At 41.0% G+C, this 17,075-nt stretch overlaps 1 protein-coding gene across 3 annotated transcripts; it reads left to right on the top strand.

Moving 5' to 3' along the window:
* The first annotated feature begins 60 nt into the window (after positions 1–60).
* Positions 61–15,324, top strand: LOC144004598 (Fanconi anemia group I protein-like). 3 transcript variants are annotated; one of them, XM_077501915.1, is made up of 37 exons: positions 61–260; positions 353–425; positions 542–672; positions 914–1,067; positions 1,176–1,233; positions 1,856–1,897; positions 1,994–2,117; positions 2,197–2,282; positions 2,349–2,481; positions 2,566–2,643; positions 2,728–2,864; positions 3,908–4,088; positions 4,171–4,258; positions 4,688–4,818; positions 4,892–4,962; positions 5,110–5,224; positions 5,549–5,671; positions 5,896–5,964; positions 6,044–6,145; positions 7,735–7,932; positions 8,062–8,183; positions 8,263–8,424; positions 9,856–10,035; positions 10,117–10,283; positions 10,359–10,429; positions 11,114–11,230; positions 11,305–11,356; positions 11,430–11,557; positions 11,657–11,722; positions 11,805–11,901; positions 12,025–12,209; positions 12,489–12,545; positions 12,631–12,690; positions 12,784–12,852; positions 14,622–14,717; positions 14,798–14,899; positions 14,980–15,185. In XM_077501915.1, exons 1-37 carry the CDS (start codon positions 168–170, stop codon positions 15,040–15,042), a joined length of 3,981 nt encoding a protein of 1,326 aa, XP_077358041.1. In that variant the 5' UTR covers positions 61–167; the 3' UTR covers positions 15,043–15,185. The 3 variants fall into 3 exon arrangements, 2 of the variants coding, with proteins under 2 accessions (XP_077358041.1, XP_077358040.1); XM_077501914.1 differs by having other exon boundaries at positions 14,798–15,324; XR_013279412.1 differs by lacking the exons at positions 12,631–12,690; positions 12,784–12,852; positions 14,622–14,717; positions 14,798–14,899; positions 14,980–15,185 and having other exon boundaries at positions 11,805–11,942.
* Positions 15,325–17,075: the final 1,751 nt, after the last annotated feature.

Genomic DNA, 17,075 nt, shown 5'->3' with positions numbered 1-17,075 from the left:
TGCAGGACACTGTATCTGAAACATGGCAACCCACTGGCGAAAACAGAAGCGGAAGCGGAAGTGCTCGCTGCTGGCGGGAAATATGCTCCTGGAAGGAAGGAGGTTGGGAAAGGACTGTTTACATCGTCGTCCTGCTCGCTCACTGATCTCTTCACTTTCCTTCTACCATGAAGGCTGAAATAGACAAAATTATTTCCTTATCAGATGGCGACAGTTTTGGGGAACTTCAAAAATACTTGTCCTCCCTCACGGAAGGAAAGGTAACTAGGCAGTGTTGACAATTAACACAGTCAGCATTGATCGTTCTAATGCTCACCAGGTACGTAATGTAAAAATACTCTTTTGTTTTCAGTTGACTACACTAATTACCAATAGTGCACTAAAGGGCAAGACGATTGGCACAATTATTAAAGCCATATTCAAAGGTAAGATCATTTGTTTATGCGAGTGTTGTTAAATAATATATTTATGTAGCATTTGCGTTTCTTATCTGCACCCTAGTGTAGTTTGTTGTCATTTAGTCATTCTCATTTTATTTTAGGTTCGCCACCTGGTTCGACTGAAGGGTCAAAACGCAGACTGCTGCTTTATCAACATTGCATCCCTCTTTGTGAGTCTGGTGACCTCCAAAGTGAAGTGGCAGCTGATATCATTGGACTGCTCATGCTGGAGGTACAAAAGTTTGTATTAATATAGCTGCTGTCCATTATTGATAAAGTGAAGGTTTAGATTTTTAGTAATTTATTGCACAAGAGCATTACACTTTCACGTCAAAGATAATGTTTGAGGAAACTTTTTATTTTATCCATTACCAAATTTGCTAAGTGTTTTTTTTTTTTTTTTTTAATTGCACCAGACTAGCTGTTGTACATGTTTTTCTATTTCTTATTTCGATCCTGTTGTGTAAATGTAGACACACACTCTGGTTGGACCCTCTCTTGCAAAACTAGCAGAGCTATTTGTTGAAGAAATCAAGGCAGGAAAAATCGGCAATGGCAAGTCATTGGAACTATTTCCTACTGTACTTACTGCCATGGCAGCTTGTGAAACATTGACATACGGCAAAGGTTAGTACAAATAGTGGATGCTTAATGTTAGTACACAGTACATGCGATTCACACATTTTTCTTAAATATGTTTTCTGTCATATTTTTTTATTTTATTTTTAACTACAGGTGAGCTCAGTGGTGAGCAATACAAGAAACAGCTGATCAACAGCCTCTGCTCAAGCAGGTGATCTATTTTTATTAAAAGAAACCCTGTGCACTAGGGGTGTGAATTGCCTAGTACCTGACGATTCGATCCGTATCACGATTCATAGGTCACTATGCGATTCGATACCGATTAATCCCGATATGGATTTATGGATTGTTACGATTTTTTTTTTTTACTCAGTTTAGAAAATACGATTCAGTAAACTTGTACATATACACTAAGATTTGTATGAAAATTTATTATTTATTGATCTCAAACTTCAGTGTTATAACTGTGAGCCACTGTATTTAACAAACGGGTTGTAACATGTTTCATGTTAGAACAGCATTGAAATAAAATAGTAAGGCTTAATGTTCCATTAATATAACATTCTTCCATGCTTAAGGTGTGAAAGTTAGACGTTTTGTTGAATATTTTTTTCCATCAAAAATGGTTGTTAAAAAAAATCGATTCGGCTGCCTATTGAATCGATTCGAGAATTGCGTGCTGTAGTATCGCGATATATTGCCGAATCTATTTTTTTTAACACCCCTACTGTGCACAAACATGTTAATTAACAGTGGCAATTTGATTAGGCTGACTAGTCAGTTACACTTTTGGTTTAAACTAACTACCATACATTCTTGTATTTATACTGCAGATGGGACTCACAATGTGTTATCCACCTGACCACAATGTTCAGGTAAAGTACAGTATTTGTTTTTCTCGCTTTATCAATATTTACCAACATGATCAAAGTTGCTCTCTGACCCTTTCGAATGCATCCGCTTCATTTTAGGGATGTGCCCTTGTCATCAGATGAGTTGCGCTTCGTGGTGGAAAAAGTGCTGCGGATGTTCAGCAAGGCCGACCTGCAAGAGATTCCGCCACTTGTTTATCAGTTGCTCTTGTTATCGTCAAAGGTAGAAAGACGTGTGTGACAGGTATGTATTGCAATGAAGTCCTCTATTCAGTTCTTAATGGCCGCGCTGCACCTTGTAGGGTTGCAAGAAACAAGTCCTAGATGGAATCGTCAGTTATTTTAAGCAGCAAGACCTTCACCAGCAAGAGGAGCAGAATAAAGGAGGGTGGGTGATTTCAGCATTGCAAGTGGCACTGCATGTTAAACAACTTTTTTGTTTTGCCTCTCTCAGGAACTCTGATTTGGAAGTTCAGTCCATTCCACAAGACCAATTAAGACACGTGGAGGGCACTGTTATCCTCCACATTGTTTTTGCTGTGAGGCTCGACCATGAACTTGGAAGAGAATTCCTGAAAAACGTCAAGGTACCTCATGTGGCACTTACTGAAATTGATACATAATCTAATGAATACATTTCATGGATGTCTTAAATCATTCTTTTCTACCAGGCTTCATATGGGGACCTTTGCCCTTTCAGTGTCGCCCTATTGCTCTCTGTTGCACGCATCCAGCGCTATGAGGAGCAGGTCAGAAGTGCTTGCGGCACTCCTTCCTTATTTTCATCTTGTCTGCTTATTCATTACCTTTCCCAATTTTTTTGTATTCGTTAGGTGTTTGAACTTTTCAAGGGGACAATTATCAAGGGCTTCAAAGATAAGCAGCTGCTGCTGGGGTCCAAGTTCCTGCAGGACCTCCTGCCTGGTCATTGTAGAATTGCTGAGATGATTTTGGACACGGTGAAGAGCAGGTGTGAGCAGTTACATCTCATGTGTTCATTGTATTATATGCATCTCTACAAATTGCTCTGTGTCGAACGTCTGCGTAGGACTGGGCATCGATTCTAATTTCCTCAATCGATTCGTTTGATTCACAAGTGTTCAGTTTGATTCGATTACCATTTTTCCCCGATTCGTTTCACTTCACCTTAATTCAATAATTGATTAATTATAGAACATCAATTCTTCTTAGATATCAAGGACATGACAAAAACTGCACAAACAGGAAATTTTGCGGCGGCACAAACTGTTTAAACAATTTAGTTTATTAATGAAAGTAACGTGTTCTAATCACTTTACACAGCAAGGATGAGATGAAAATATTTTCATCGTTCTAACTCAATAATTGTAAATATAAATTTAAAAAAATAAACTATTTTGTCTTAAAGTGGAAAAAGTCAGGTCTTTCAAAAAAGGAAAATCGATTCAATATCAATTATTTATTTTATTTTTTTACCTGTTTTTTTTTAAACCCTTTTTTAAACCTTGGGTCTTGCGGTCCAGTGAATTAATGTATGGATGAATTATGTAATCTGTTCCTGTTACCTTATGTTAACTATACAGGCAATGAAATCGTGTGCGCTAGAAATGTGGTGACAAATGGGGAGAGGAACTAAATTGCTTCATTTAAGGACCACATGCACCTCCCAATGTGGAGTCCTTTCTGACCTTCTTTTATTATGACATTCTCTGTGTTAATTTTAGGCATATTGCCCCAAGCAGCTCAGAAATAGATGCGTTTCCAATACTGAGCAACCTCCCAGGTGTTTGTGTAACTTTTTACACTGTTCCCAAATTGTATGTTTGCCATTCAGTTCCAGTGACTTTTCGAGTGGGTGTGATGGGGTTTTTTTTTCTAACCATGCTTCAACCTCACAAATCTGCCTCATGTGTTTTCTAATTCGGTCACAAGCAATCACACTTCTGCTATGTTCACATGGATGGAGTATAAAAATAGTTGATTGTAGTAAAAAAACAAACAAACAAAAATATTTGTATGGGTCTTTTTGTGCAGTGTCTTTGGATGGGATCATGTGACCCAGGGTCTGGTCCAGCTCGGTTTCTTTCTCCTAGATACATTTGGACCCAAACCCGGACCGTTTGGAAAGACAACAGAAGGTTCTGCTACTGTGGCTCGGACCCCAACTCAGCTGGCATGTAAGCTTGGAGGTCAAGTGCTCCTCCAGGGCTTTAAGGTAACATTTCGTTTTCTTTGTAATACAGTATTTGTCCTTGTTTACTGTACATTCTTACTCTGATGTGTTTTTGCCCCGCAAGATGCACGAGGCAATCAGAGGCGAGATACTGGAGCAAGTTCTGAATCGACTGGTCACAAAGACCGCCTCACCTGTCAATCATTTTTTAGGTAACACTTCCACTTTTCAGTTTCCACATCATTATGTATTACACTGTCACCTTTGGAAAGGAAGATTTTTCTTTTTGATACAGATATTATTATTATTATTATTATTATTATTATTAATATTAATTCAATCTGGTGTAATAACCTTATTTATTGATTTATTATTATTATTATTATTATTATTATTATTATTATTATTATTAAATCAGTCTCTGGTATAATAACCGTATTTATTGATTGATTGAATTATTTTTGTATTTTATTATCTGTTCTTATTGCTGCTGGACATGTAAATTTCCCAGAGGGAGCCATCTGAAATGGATCAATAAAGTCAAGTCTAAGTCTAAGTTGTATTCAATCTCATATTGTGCAAGTGCATAATGTTGTGGCTGTTAAGTGTAGTGCTTAAAATAAAATGTGCTGTGTCTTCAGAGCTCTTCTCAGACATTGTAACCTCTGCTCCAATGATATTGCTGGAGTCATCCTCCAAGGTTACCGAGACATTTGACCATCTGTCATACCTCCCGCTACCCACCGTGCAGGGATTTCTAAAAGCTCTCCAGGTATGAAATACACACAGCAGACCTTCACATACACAAAAACACGCGTAAAATGTTGTCACTGTTTGACTTCCAGCCACTGCTGAAAGTCAGCATGTCCATGAAAGATGCGTTGATTCTGGTTCTCCGCAAGGCCATGTTTTCAAGGTATATGAACACATTCCATTTTGTGCTTTGTTGCCCATTTGAGCCATAGTCACCATATGTTTCACTTTGGTGTTGGCTTGTGTAATTTCTGCGCAAAAGACTGAATGGGCATCTCCTCGTTAAAAATCTGTCGTGATTCTTTACCAGCCAACTGGATGGACGGAAGTCAGCTGTAACTGGCTTCTTGTTGCTGTTGAAGAACTTCAAAGTGCTGGGCAGCCTGGCCTCCAGCCAATGCAGCCAGACCATTTCCTCCAGCCAAGTCTGTAGTTCCTTCATACAGTATTTCATATGTGTTTTCAACTGATCAGATTCATACTACTGCCTGAAATTGTTGAACGTGCTTGAATTATGTTGCTGAATTTCTTAACTATGGACAGTATGTTTTCAATCATCACCAAGAGACCCGATAACCCTTAAAATGTGAAAAAAAATGCATACTACTATGGTCTCTTTGAAAGTATTTGAAGTGAAAGCTATATCATAATAAATAAAGGCGAAATACAATAATCTATGCACAGTGTATATTTGGTACATGACTTGACTTCTGACAGATGCTCAACTGTCTTCCCGTAAACCCAACTAGATCCAAGTGGATGTTCATTCTCGATATAACGCTGCTGCCAATGAGGCCTTCTGTCTGGAAATCTTGAGCAGCCTGCGACGTTGTCTTGGCCAACAGGCTGATGTGCGCCTTATGCTCTATGAGGTTTGTGCTGCTCTTCAAAGCCTTTTTCCAATTCATGTTATTGCCAATACATTTTTCATGAGGATGGACAGCGATTTGTATTTGAAAACCTGAGCATGTGGCATTACATTGACCCCTGACATGCCAAAAGTCACAAAAACATAATGTTCCATTACATTGTAAAAGAAATGTGAAAGAAGTCTACCTTTTTATGACTGTGACGTTTTGACGGACGTGTTCTTCAGGGCTTCTATGATGTTCTTCGCCGAAACTCCCAACTTGCAAGTTCCATCATGCAGACGCTTTTCTCACAGGTATGAACGTCTACTATTCTGACCTTCTTATCATGTTACATGCATTCTTTTTTTGCTTACACATTTTGTTGTTTCCTAGTTGAAGAGATACTACGAACCCGAACAAGATCTCTTGCCCCCGGTGAAACTGCATCCGTGTATCACAGCGAACGGAGAACAGATCCACCTTCAGGAGCCTCTGGTACTGTTGAGTTTTAGTGATGCTGATTTTCTGTTTTTGAGTTGCTTTTGGTCATAAATGATCACTGACCAGTGGGTGAACGGACAATAGGGTTGATCTCAAATGAGGTCACATTTTCCTTATTAATATGCATGAGTCGGACAAAAAATAACAGAGTAGGAAACACGTGTACACATCATTTCGGAAGAGAACGATGTCCCAGGCGTCAAATTTCAACATGGTTCAATCGACAAACACACTTTGGAACAGCCTAAACTAGGGGTGTGCCAAAAAATCGATTCATAAAAGAATCGAGATTCTCATTTATTAATCGAATCGAATCGAAATTGATATCCAAAAATCGATTTTATTTAAATTAGAAATGAAGAAGAAGGGAAAACGGCAGTTGTAGCCCACATGCTGTTTTTGTGGAAAAAGGCACCCACAATACAAAATTAATAAATGTTCATAAAACAAACAAACAAACAAAAAACTTTGTCTCTATTTGTCATTTTGTCTTGCAAAGCAGACTGGAGTCGATCATGACAATGTTGTGCATATCTGTAAATTGAAGCAGAAATCATTTGTCAATCAAATCATTTTGAATTGAAAATCGTTTGAATGGAAAATCGATTCTGAATCGAATTGTAGACCCATAAATTGTAATCTAATCGAATCGGGGGACAGTCAAAGATTTCCAGCCCGAGCCTAAACAGTGGTTGACATGCAGAGACCTCAAAGTGGGCAGAAAGAAGCAGTTTTAGAAGAAAGGTAAAATTTATTGTATACTGTATTCATTGCTGCCACTCTGGTGCAGTCTAGATGACTACTAACATCATGTGGGTCGCTAATTTTCATGAAAACGAAACACATTCAAGTCACGATTTTCATTTGAAGATTTTAAGCCTAACTTTGGGCTGTTACTTCTGTCTAGTTACTTTTGGTAAAGTGGCATGGTGACACAGTAACCGCTCACATCTTAGTGACACTGATCAACTAGCATGTTGTAGGCATTGGGTCCTATAGCGCTGATCCATTCATTTTCTCATCTAAGCAGCAGTGGCTTTCACAGGTAAACTCGAGGTATTTTTGGTGTATTTACACCATGATGTAGAGTAGCTAGCATGTTGTAGCAGGCAGCTAGCAAGGCTAACGCTGAGAACACAGACGATAAACATACCTGCAGTCACTAATATTGGGTCTGGATTTTCAGCTGCTGGACCATTTCCACTGTCGAAATGTAGAGAGCACATATAGGTGTCTTGGATGACATTTTTGTGAAAATCACTGCCGTTTAATTGTACATGTTTGAACCTAGCATTCATTCGATCCCGGTCACAACATCGCCAGTCATACCGGCAAACACCAAAGCAGCAGAGGTGGGTTGTAACCGTCTGTTAAGTATATTATGGTGAAATAGCGAGTCAGTTCACAAGTTTTGGCTTGTACGAATACACTCTGGCTGTGTTTCTTGTCCGGAAATCAACTGGCCACGCCCATGCGCTGTTCTAAAAATAGTAGTTTGGGCGTAATTGTAAACATGTCAAAGAATAGAAGCCTTAATATGTAATTTATTCTGTATCTGCTATGTAAATCCTTTTCTATCTCAGGCCCACCTGGTATGCTGTACCGCACAGTGCCTGTTGTGGCTTACAAATATGCGTCGATCAGCCAAAATCAGCGCTTACGACAGTGATGATAATGATGATGATGATGACGAGGATGAGGGATACCAGTCCGAGCTACAGGCTATACTAGAGAGCATCACAAAACGCATGCTCAAAAGTGAAATGGAAGACTTTGAACTGGTACGCACGCATATCGTTTTCAAACATTATGCTACAAATGAAAATGGTTATTATGAACCAAATTGGCATTGATTGGCAAGAGTCAGTTACCTCTCACCGTCCCAGCAATGCCGTATTCTGTTTCATCAGGACAAGTCGGCAGAATTCTCCACTGTATCCAGTGTTGGTGTGAAGAATAATATCTATGCTGTGCTGGTGATAGGACTCTATGAGGTCCTCTTGGAGTACAACTTTGTCAAAGGCAATTACAGGTATTTGTCACTTCCCGTTTTTGGTGTTACATTAATTATCATGTGGAAATGTCACTTTTGGAAACTATGACCTTTTTAGTAAAAGGGCCTTTGAGGAGCTGTTGGAGCTGTTTAACCGCTACCACAAGTTGTGTGAAATCCTGAAGGAGAAATCCGGAAAAGGTCGGCAGCCTTCAAGCAAGATTCCTCGAAGTTTACTCTCAATGGGTTTTATATCAACTCTGCTCACTGCGCTCTTTAGGTAAGTATGCTCATTATGTATTCCACGCTTGTGGTCAAGACCAGAAGTCATCCAACATTTAGAAAGTTCGAGCTACTTGTTGGGTACTGATTAATTTGAAGGGCTACACACACTTCTCATATAACAAATTTGTTTAGGTTAATACATTTTAATATTATGTTATTATTGATAATTAATTATAGTCATATATGACAAGACATGAATGATTTTTTACAATAATTAGGCAACAGATAAATATCATTAGGCAACACTTTATTTGTATTAATCTCTGCCAGTGTTCACATTTTCAAATGATGACATCTACAACATTCCTACAAAATTTGAATGTTCCATCAATAGTGAGTTATTTTTAGAACAGGCCCACGGGCTACTCATGTGGTCATAATAACGACAACAATTTAGAGCCTTTACTTAGATCTCAAATAGTGGGCGCTTAATTGAGTATTCTGTGATTTCAACATATCAACAGTAATTGCTCACTGATCTCTGAAGCCCTTCAAGAAAGAAGACTGATTATCTTCTGTTTTTAATCTAAATAAAACATTTGCAAACATCTGTTTTTACTTTGGAAAACAATGACTGAACCTGTAACATAGTACAACATCAACCAACCCCCCCCCCCCTTTTTTTAATCACTATACGAATACGAATATGTAAAATGTAATAGACATTAAAGCAAAATTAAAATGAATTCGATTAATCGATTGAATAATTGATAGATCAATCAATTCTAAAAATATTCGATAGTGAGTGCTAGAGCGGTTTGATACTGGAAGTATCTTCCCTCATACCCACGTTGTTATGGTTAAAATACTAATCTTTAAAATGAAACTAATAAAACAATAATTGGAAAATAAATGTCATATAACCCTGTACATTATATAAATGGATGATGTGATAAAATGTTGATCTATTTGAAAGGATATAGAAATGACGTTGTAATTAAGATGTCAGTTGCAGGCTCCATTCATGTTTATTTTTATTTATTTATGTTGACCACTTTTATTTTATGTCATCCTCCGATCCAGCTACATTTGTAAGAAGTGGTATTGAATTGTTTTGTTCTATTGTTTTGTTATTATCGTATTGGTGTGGAGGAGCAGGATGTTATCAGTAATGGTTGAAAAAAAACAGTTGATTTCTAGCTGAATAACGCTTCAGATGACCTATTACCAACAACAGGTCACATTGTGATGTTTCGAATAAAATGTTGTCAAGTTGCACAAGAAGGCATGCTCAGGTACTGCTGTAGTTACTGTTTTCATTGTATTGTTTGATGTTTATGGCCCAGAAGTGTTTTTCTATATCAATTCTGACTCTGATCCTGCGTTAGCTTAGGCGAGATAGACTATGGCATAGCAAGGAAGTTGCACACAAACAAACAGACTGTCCTTGGCGGAGGTAATAAAGATGCACTATTGCGGCTTTCAGAGAAAACTCCCAGAGCAGAGAGGAAGCGCTCACCGTGCTGCGCTCCAGTGGAGAATTTGTTCGTTATGCGCTTTGCGTGGCTGTGCACAAGATCCAGCAGCTGGAAGATAACGGAGTTACAGATGGCCCAGATGGCCAAAGTTCAGATTTGACTTTCCGCTTCTTGTGTGAAATGGCAAGGTAGGAATCCTGCAACTCTATTATCTGGGGAAGATCTGTCCACCAAGAATGTCCAACTGTAACGTGCTGACCGTTTTACAGCGTGCTGATGTGGCGGTATACCAACGTCCCCGGCGTAGCAGAGCATGCTGGGAAGAAAGAAAAGCGGTCCAGCCTGTCACAATTGAGCCTGGAAGGTCTTCTTGGGATATTCACTGCCTGCCAGCAGCGCTACCCGGATAAGATGACCAAGCTTCTCTCATCCATTGGTTAGACTCGCACACAATCACTCAAAATGAATGAACAGTCGGCAGTCATTCCATTGCATTCGGTCGATCTTCTAGACAACTCGGAGGATGTTGCTGAGCCAGAAGACTGTGAACAGATGAAGTATTGTTACATCCGTCAATTTCAGGTATTTTTTTTTCTTCTCTGCATGCTTTCCTTGATTTTCTTCCTACAGTCCAAAAACTGTTAATTGAAGACTCAAGTGAATGTGAATGAGTGTGTGAATGTCTCTCTATGTGCCCTGTGATTGGTTGGTAACCAGTTCATGTTATACCCAGCTTTTCGCCCAGTCAGCAGGATTAACTCATTCAAACCCCAAAACGTGAAAATACGTTTTTAATGCTCTGTCCTTCACTCCCAAAAACGTCTTTACACGTTGTTTTTTTTTTTTTTAATGCAAGAGCATACAGAAAGAAGGCTCTGATGTCGCTTCTGACATGAACAGGTGGCTTAAAGCAATGGTAGTTATTACAAAAAACGGCAGCAGGGTATAAGAGATCAGCAGGGCCATGTTGCAACAAGCTCTTTTTGACAGTGGAATGTGAATATTGATGAAACTTAGCTATATTCTATTGCTAATTGCTGAAAAACAGAAACAGATACAAATATCTTTTTTTCTTGGTGAAAGAAGAGACTAATTATATTCTGTGGGCCTTGCAAAATCAGTCAAAATCCAGTAAAACATCCGGGAGCGAAGGGGGTCGCTTCGGTGAAAATGGCTGCAAGTGAATGAGTTAAGATCCAGCTCAGCAGTAGATGTATTGTTTGAACATGTACGCTGTTTATCCATTGTTCTCGTTCTCGTCAACAGAGAGCGCTATTTACCCAGTTGAGTGGAGGAGAGGAGGAATTTAACAGCAAAGAAGCTCAGCTTTTGGTCAATATTTTGAGTGTGCTTTCACTCCAGCTAAAACCTTCTTCTAAACAGGCACGTATGCAATTATGAAATGCTCATATGACAAATACATACTTGGTCTACTAACATCCGCATCAAATAAACAGTTTGCTCAGATGATCACATGGACAGTGAAAATCTGCAAGGAGACCAATTTTGGTGAGTCAAACTACCAGCGATCTTCATTGGCTTAGTTTTGATGGGTTGGACTAAAACGTCTCCTTGTTTTTAGAGGACTCTGCTTTGTCCAAGGGGCTGCTCTCACTTCTCTTCAGCCTGCATGTTCTTTTTAAGAGCCCCGCCAGCTTGTTGCTCGAACTCTGTCAGGACATCCATAGCCACCTCGGAGATATTGATCAGGTGCGGCATTAAATTGTGAGGACGAGGTCTAGAAAATGGATAGACGCACATTGCACAGTATCATTACCAGCTTCATTTTATATTGTTTTTTCTTGCCAGGATGTCGAGGTAGAAAAGCAGTCTCACTTTGCTATTGTCAACATGAAAACGTCAACGACAGCAGCAGTAAGTGCTTTCTTTATTTTGTCCTCCAACTTCTGAAGTCATTCAATTGTCAGAATAGAATGTTTGTTATCTCCAACTGCAGCTGCAGGTCCTGTCTCAAGTGGACAAGGTGCTCGATGAAGTGGACTGGCTTATTGGCAGAAAGAAAAGCCAGATGGCTTCTGACAAATCGGGCCCTGGTAGGGAGGCTTTTACACTGATGCTCACTGACAAGTTTACAGTTAAGGGTGGACCATGGATGTGTTCTTGTCTGTGAATAACAGCAACTTTGATGGGGGCTTTGTTATGTTTCTTCCAAATAGACGAAGCTACACAGTCTGCTGGTCATCAGGATCCTGCGGAGAAAGCAGTGACACTGCAGCTTGGAACCCTTCTGACTGCACTGAACGAGTTGGTCCAGACCGCTTTGCAGCTCGGAACCTGCACCATCACGTTGCTCAGAGTGCTGAGTCGCACTTACGCCATCCTCACCACGCTAGTTAAATATGTGTGTATTTGTTTACTTATTATTAGGGTTGCAACATTCCGGGAATTTGCACCAGTTCAAAACTTGGAATTAATGGGAATAAGAATAAAGCTACTAAATTGAAGGTTGACTCCTAATAAGAACCTAACGTTGACCTCAATTCTCAATTCACATTTTAAAACAGTTTTCATTTAGGATGCTTCCACAGTTCCCCATCTTAGTTTGAAATTATTTTTTATAGTTCAATTCTAGATGTATTGTATCCATTTTGATATGAATGCATTTTCTTCCCATTTTTAGTACATTCAAGTTTGTGCCATTCAGAGTGGTCAATTACCTTCACGCTTTGAGAAGCTGGTGAGTCTTGGCAACAATGTATGAGTTTTGCACTACAGACGATGGCATGATTATTTATTTTGTTTATTTTTATGTGCCAATGCAGGTCAAGCTCTCTGGTTCCCATCTGACTCCACAATGCTACTTTTTCATCACATACGTTCAGGTGCAAACAGATTCAAATTCCCAAAACCAGTCTTCGCACCATTTGTGGTTTAATAAACACTTTTGATAAATGTTTTTTATTAATTCTCTTCAGGGGGGAGAGTCAAGTGCTGGAGGGGCAGGCAAGAAGAAAAAGAAGATTGAAGTGAACATTGCTGCCACTGTAAGCATCTTTTAGTGATGGACAAATGAAGCTTCATGAAGCACTGGTGATGTTTTTTTGACTCCTCTAGATGGCACTTTTGGGTTAAAGATACAGTGGAAATGTAATCCATTTATTGCCTTTAGCTTTAAACCAGGAGCACAATCGAGTGAAGTAATATATATATATATATATATATATATATATATATATATCCATCCATCCATCCATCCATCCATCTTCTTCCGCTTATCCGGGGTCGGGTCGCGGGGGCAGCAGCTTCAGGAGGGAAACCCAGACTTCCCTCTCCCCAGCCACTTCAACCAGCTCCTCCGGCGGGATCCCGAGGCGTTCCCAGGCCAGCCGAGAGACATAGTCTCTCCAGCGTGTCCTGGGTCGTCCCCGGGGCCTCCCGCCAGTGGGACATGCCCGGAACACCTCCCCAGGGAGGCGTCCAGGAGGCATCCGAACCAGATGCCCGAGCCACCTCAGCTGGCTCCTCTCAACGCGGAGGAGCAGCGGCTCGACTCTGAGTCCCTCCCGGATGACCGAGCTTCTCACCCTATCTCTAAGGGAGAGCCCGGACACCCTGCGGAGGAAGCTCATTTCGGCCGCTTGTATCCGGGATCTCGTTCTTTCGGTCACGACCCACAGCTCGTGACCATAGGTGAGGGTTGGAACGTAGATCGACCGGTAAATCGAGAGCTTTGCCTTTTGGCTCAGCTCTTTCTTCACCACGACGGACCGATACAGAGTCCGCATCACTGCAGACGCTGCACCGATCCGCCTGTCGATCTCCCGCTCCATCCCACCCTCACTCGTGAACAAGACCCCAAGATACTTGAACTCCTCCACTTGGGGCAGGATCTCATCCCCGACCTGAAGACGACACTCCACCCTTTTCCGACTGAGGACCATGGTCTCGGATTTGGAGGTGCTGATCCTCATCCCAGCCGCTTCACACTCGGCTGCGAACCGCTCCAGTGAGAGCTGAAGGCCCCGGCCTGATGAAGCCAACAGCACCACATCATCTGCAAAGAGCAGAGATGCAATGTTGAGGCCACCAAACCGGAACCCCTCCACGCCTCGGCTGCGCCTAGAAATTCTGTCCATAAAAGTTATGAACAGAATCGGTGACAAAGGGCAACCTTGGCGGAGTCCAACCCTCACCGGAAACGAATCCGACTTACTGCCGGCAATGCGGACCAAACTCTGGCAACGGTCGTACAGGGACCGAACAGCCCGTATCAAGGGGCCCGGCACCCCGTACTCCCGAAGCACCCCCCACAGAACTCCCCGAGGGACACGGTCGAACGCCTTCTCCAAATCCACAAAACACATGTGGACTGGTTGAGCGAACTCCCACGCACCCTCGAGGATCCTGCGGAGGGTGTAGAGCTGGTCCACTGTTCCACGGCCAGGACGAAAACCACACTGCTCCTCCTGAATCCGAGATTCGACCTCCCGACGGACCCTCCTCTCCAGCACCCCTGCATAGACCTTACCAGGGAGGCTGAGGAGTGTGATCCCATATATATATATATATATATATATATATATATATATATATATATTTTGCCAGTGCTTCATGAAGCTTCATTTCCCAATTACTACACACTAGGGATGGGGGGGCCCAAAATTTGGTGTGACAACTCTGCCCAGCCCATCTCTATATATCATGATACATACATTTTATAACACATTTTAATTTTTATTTATAAAATGTGTATAAACTTACTGGAAAATGTACATTTCAAAGTATTAATACACCCATTTTACTTCCTGGGTAGGCAAAACTTCTACGTCAGACAAAGGCCATTCCCAACCTTATCTTCAGCATTGAACAGTATGAGAAATACATCATCACACTCTCAAAGAAGTCAAAGGTACGTGTGAATGTCTATTGAGAAAAAAAAAATGTAAAAGAAAACAAAATGAGCAAATTTCAACAACGTGCATTGTCCAGGTAAATCTGATGCAATACATGAAGTTGAGCACCTCGAGAGATTTCCGCATCAATGCTGCTACTCTGGACGCAGCCCTGCAGGAGCAGGATGACACCGTGGAGGTAAGCGTCATCGCCACACGAGGGGCATCCATCTGTCCCGACCTGCTTTCAGCGTTTGCATTTGATTCTGGTCCTTTAAGGGCGAGTCACAAGATGTGGAAGCGACTCAAGAACCCAAACAGAAGAGGAAGCGGAAACAATGAGCTGCTCCATTTGATTACAAGCATCTCCTGTTTGCATATGTTGATGAGCCTCCAGACATTTCGTGTTCTAATGTCACTTTGCCTGCTCCATAAGATTTTGTCTTCCTTTACTGAGGGAGCCTTTGGTGACGTCAACTATTTGGTAGATGTCCAAGGCTTCACCTGAAAGCACATTTCCTATATTAATGTTTTGTCCTGTTATTAGTTCACTTACGGACAAACACTATATTTAGCATATTTTGGATGTTCTCCTATGGCTGACATTAAAACTGTTATAATATATCATGATGTTCACGTGATCAGTTTGTACTTCTGCTATTCATTTTGTAATTTCATGTTTAAAAGCAGTGTAAATGTCTTGCAGCATACTGGCAGCGACATCTAAATGTGTATGACCTCACTTAGCCATATGACTACACTCTACTAGAACGGCTGACAGTTTGTAGCACACAACAAAAGGCTCACCAGGAGGAATGCCGTATTTTCGTTCCACACCCGTTGGGTTGGAGGGGGTCACGCAGTCCATGGTGACCTCTTTTCTCAGACACGTGTCGATGTCAACCGCACTGAAGAAAGCGACAGACTGTGGAAGGTCCCGCATGCCTAACGCATGTGCAAACATACTCCTGCGGGAGACAGACGAGACACACAATAATGTGAAGTTCATTTTCAATTTGGTTTCCAGAGGGGAGGGGTCTATCCCATCTGTTATCAGACCTGGTGAGAAGGTTGGTGATCTGCAACGCCAGCGCCGCTCGGTATCGGTCTTCGCTGCGGACGAGGTAGCGCACCTCGTCGTGGATGCTGATGCAGAAGCGGCCGTCGATGTCGTGCTCCTCGAAGAGCCACCTCATCGCCACCAGCATCAGGTGAAGGTAATCCACCGCCGAGCTCTGGACCACCCAGTTCACTCTGCTGGTGATGAACTGACGAGAAAATGCTGACAAATGTGAGATCTGACATTAACTTCCCTTATCTCTCCTTTAGGGCCACATAATGGGCATTCAGCAAATATGGTGAAGCAGCATTTAGCTGTTATGCTGTACACAAATTAAACAAGATGCCAACAGAAGTGAAGTCAGGCAAAATTGTGAATGTTTTTAAATCCAGGTGAAAAAATATTCTCCCAATACCTTTAATTATGGTCTTAATTTTAAGCAGTTTTAAAGGTTCCCTCATATGAAATGTTCACTTTTTTTGGGTGTTGACATACGTATGCCTTACCATAGCCTGACTAAGTCCCCAAAGCTCTGAAATAAACGACCCATGTTTCCCTTTCCTATGGGCGTTTGTGTCACATTAGCTCATACAGCACTCTCAAATGGGCTGTTTCAGCAGGTCAGTTTTACACGTCACTAACCCCACCTTTTTCGGTTTTATACGTCACTAGCTCAGCGCGAACTCCACCCTCACAATTTTCAAACGTCAAAATTAAATGTAGCTTCATGAACCACTTGTAATATTTTTTGACTCGTCTAGATAGCGCTCTTGGTTTAAAGATGCTGTAGAAATTTAATCCACTCCCTTTGCACTAGAATTTATTGTTAACCCAAGAGCACAAACTAGAGTTAAAAAAAAAACGCAAGTGGTTCATGATGCTTCATTTTCCCATTGCTAGTTTTCATGCAAAAAAAATGGGTACTGTATACAATATAAGTTGTTAAATCAGTACTTTTCTGTATGAGTTCAATTGAACTACTGAAATAAAATTGTTCGCAAGAAACTACTGTGTACCTTTACTCTGTGCTTGTTTGTTTAAAAAAAAAAATAAACAAATCTTGAAACACAGTAATTAAAGCAATAACTAATAAATATTGAAATCAATTTATCTTATGAAGCCTTCCTTTCAAATCAGTTTTATATATTATCCACCACTGTAAGTTTGTTTAGTGTTGGTCCGTTCTATAGCTCACCTCATCCTTTACTGCCATGGGCTCAAGAGCTCTGCTTATCCTGCAGCCCAAAACAGGCGTCGCCGGCTGGGCTGAATGCGCAATGCTCTCCAGTTTGTTGAACATGTCCGACTCTGTCCC

The sequence above is a fragment of the Festucalex cinctus genome, chromosome 17 (genome assembly GCF_051991245.1).
Source record: "Festucalex cinctus isolate MCC-2025b chromosome 17, RoL_Fcin_1.0, whole genome shotgun sequence".
NCBI lineage: Eukaryota > Metazoa > Chordata > Actinopteri > Syngnathiformes > Syngnathidae > Festucalex > Festucalex cinctus.
This window is presented reverse-complemented; position numbering and strand designations above follow the sequence as displayed.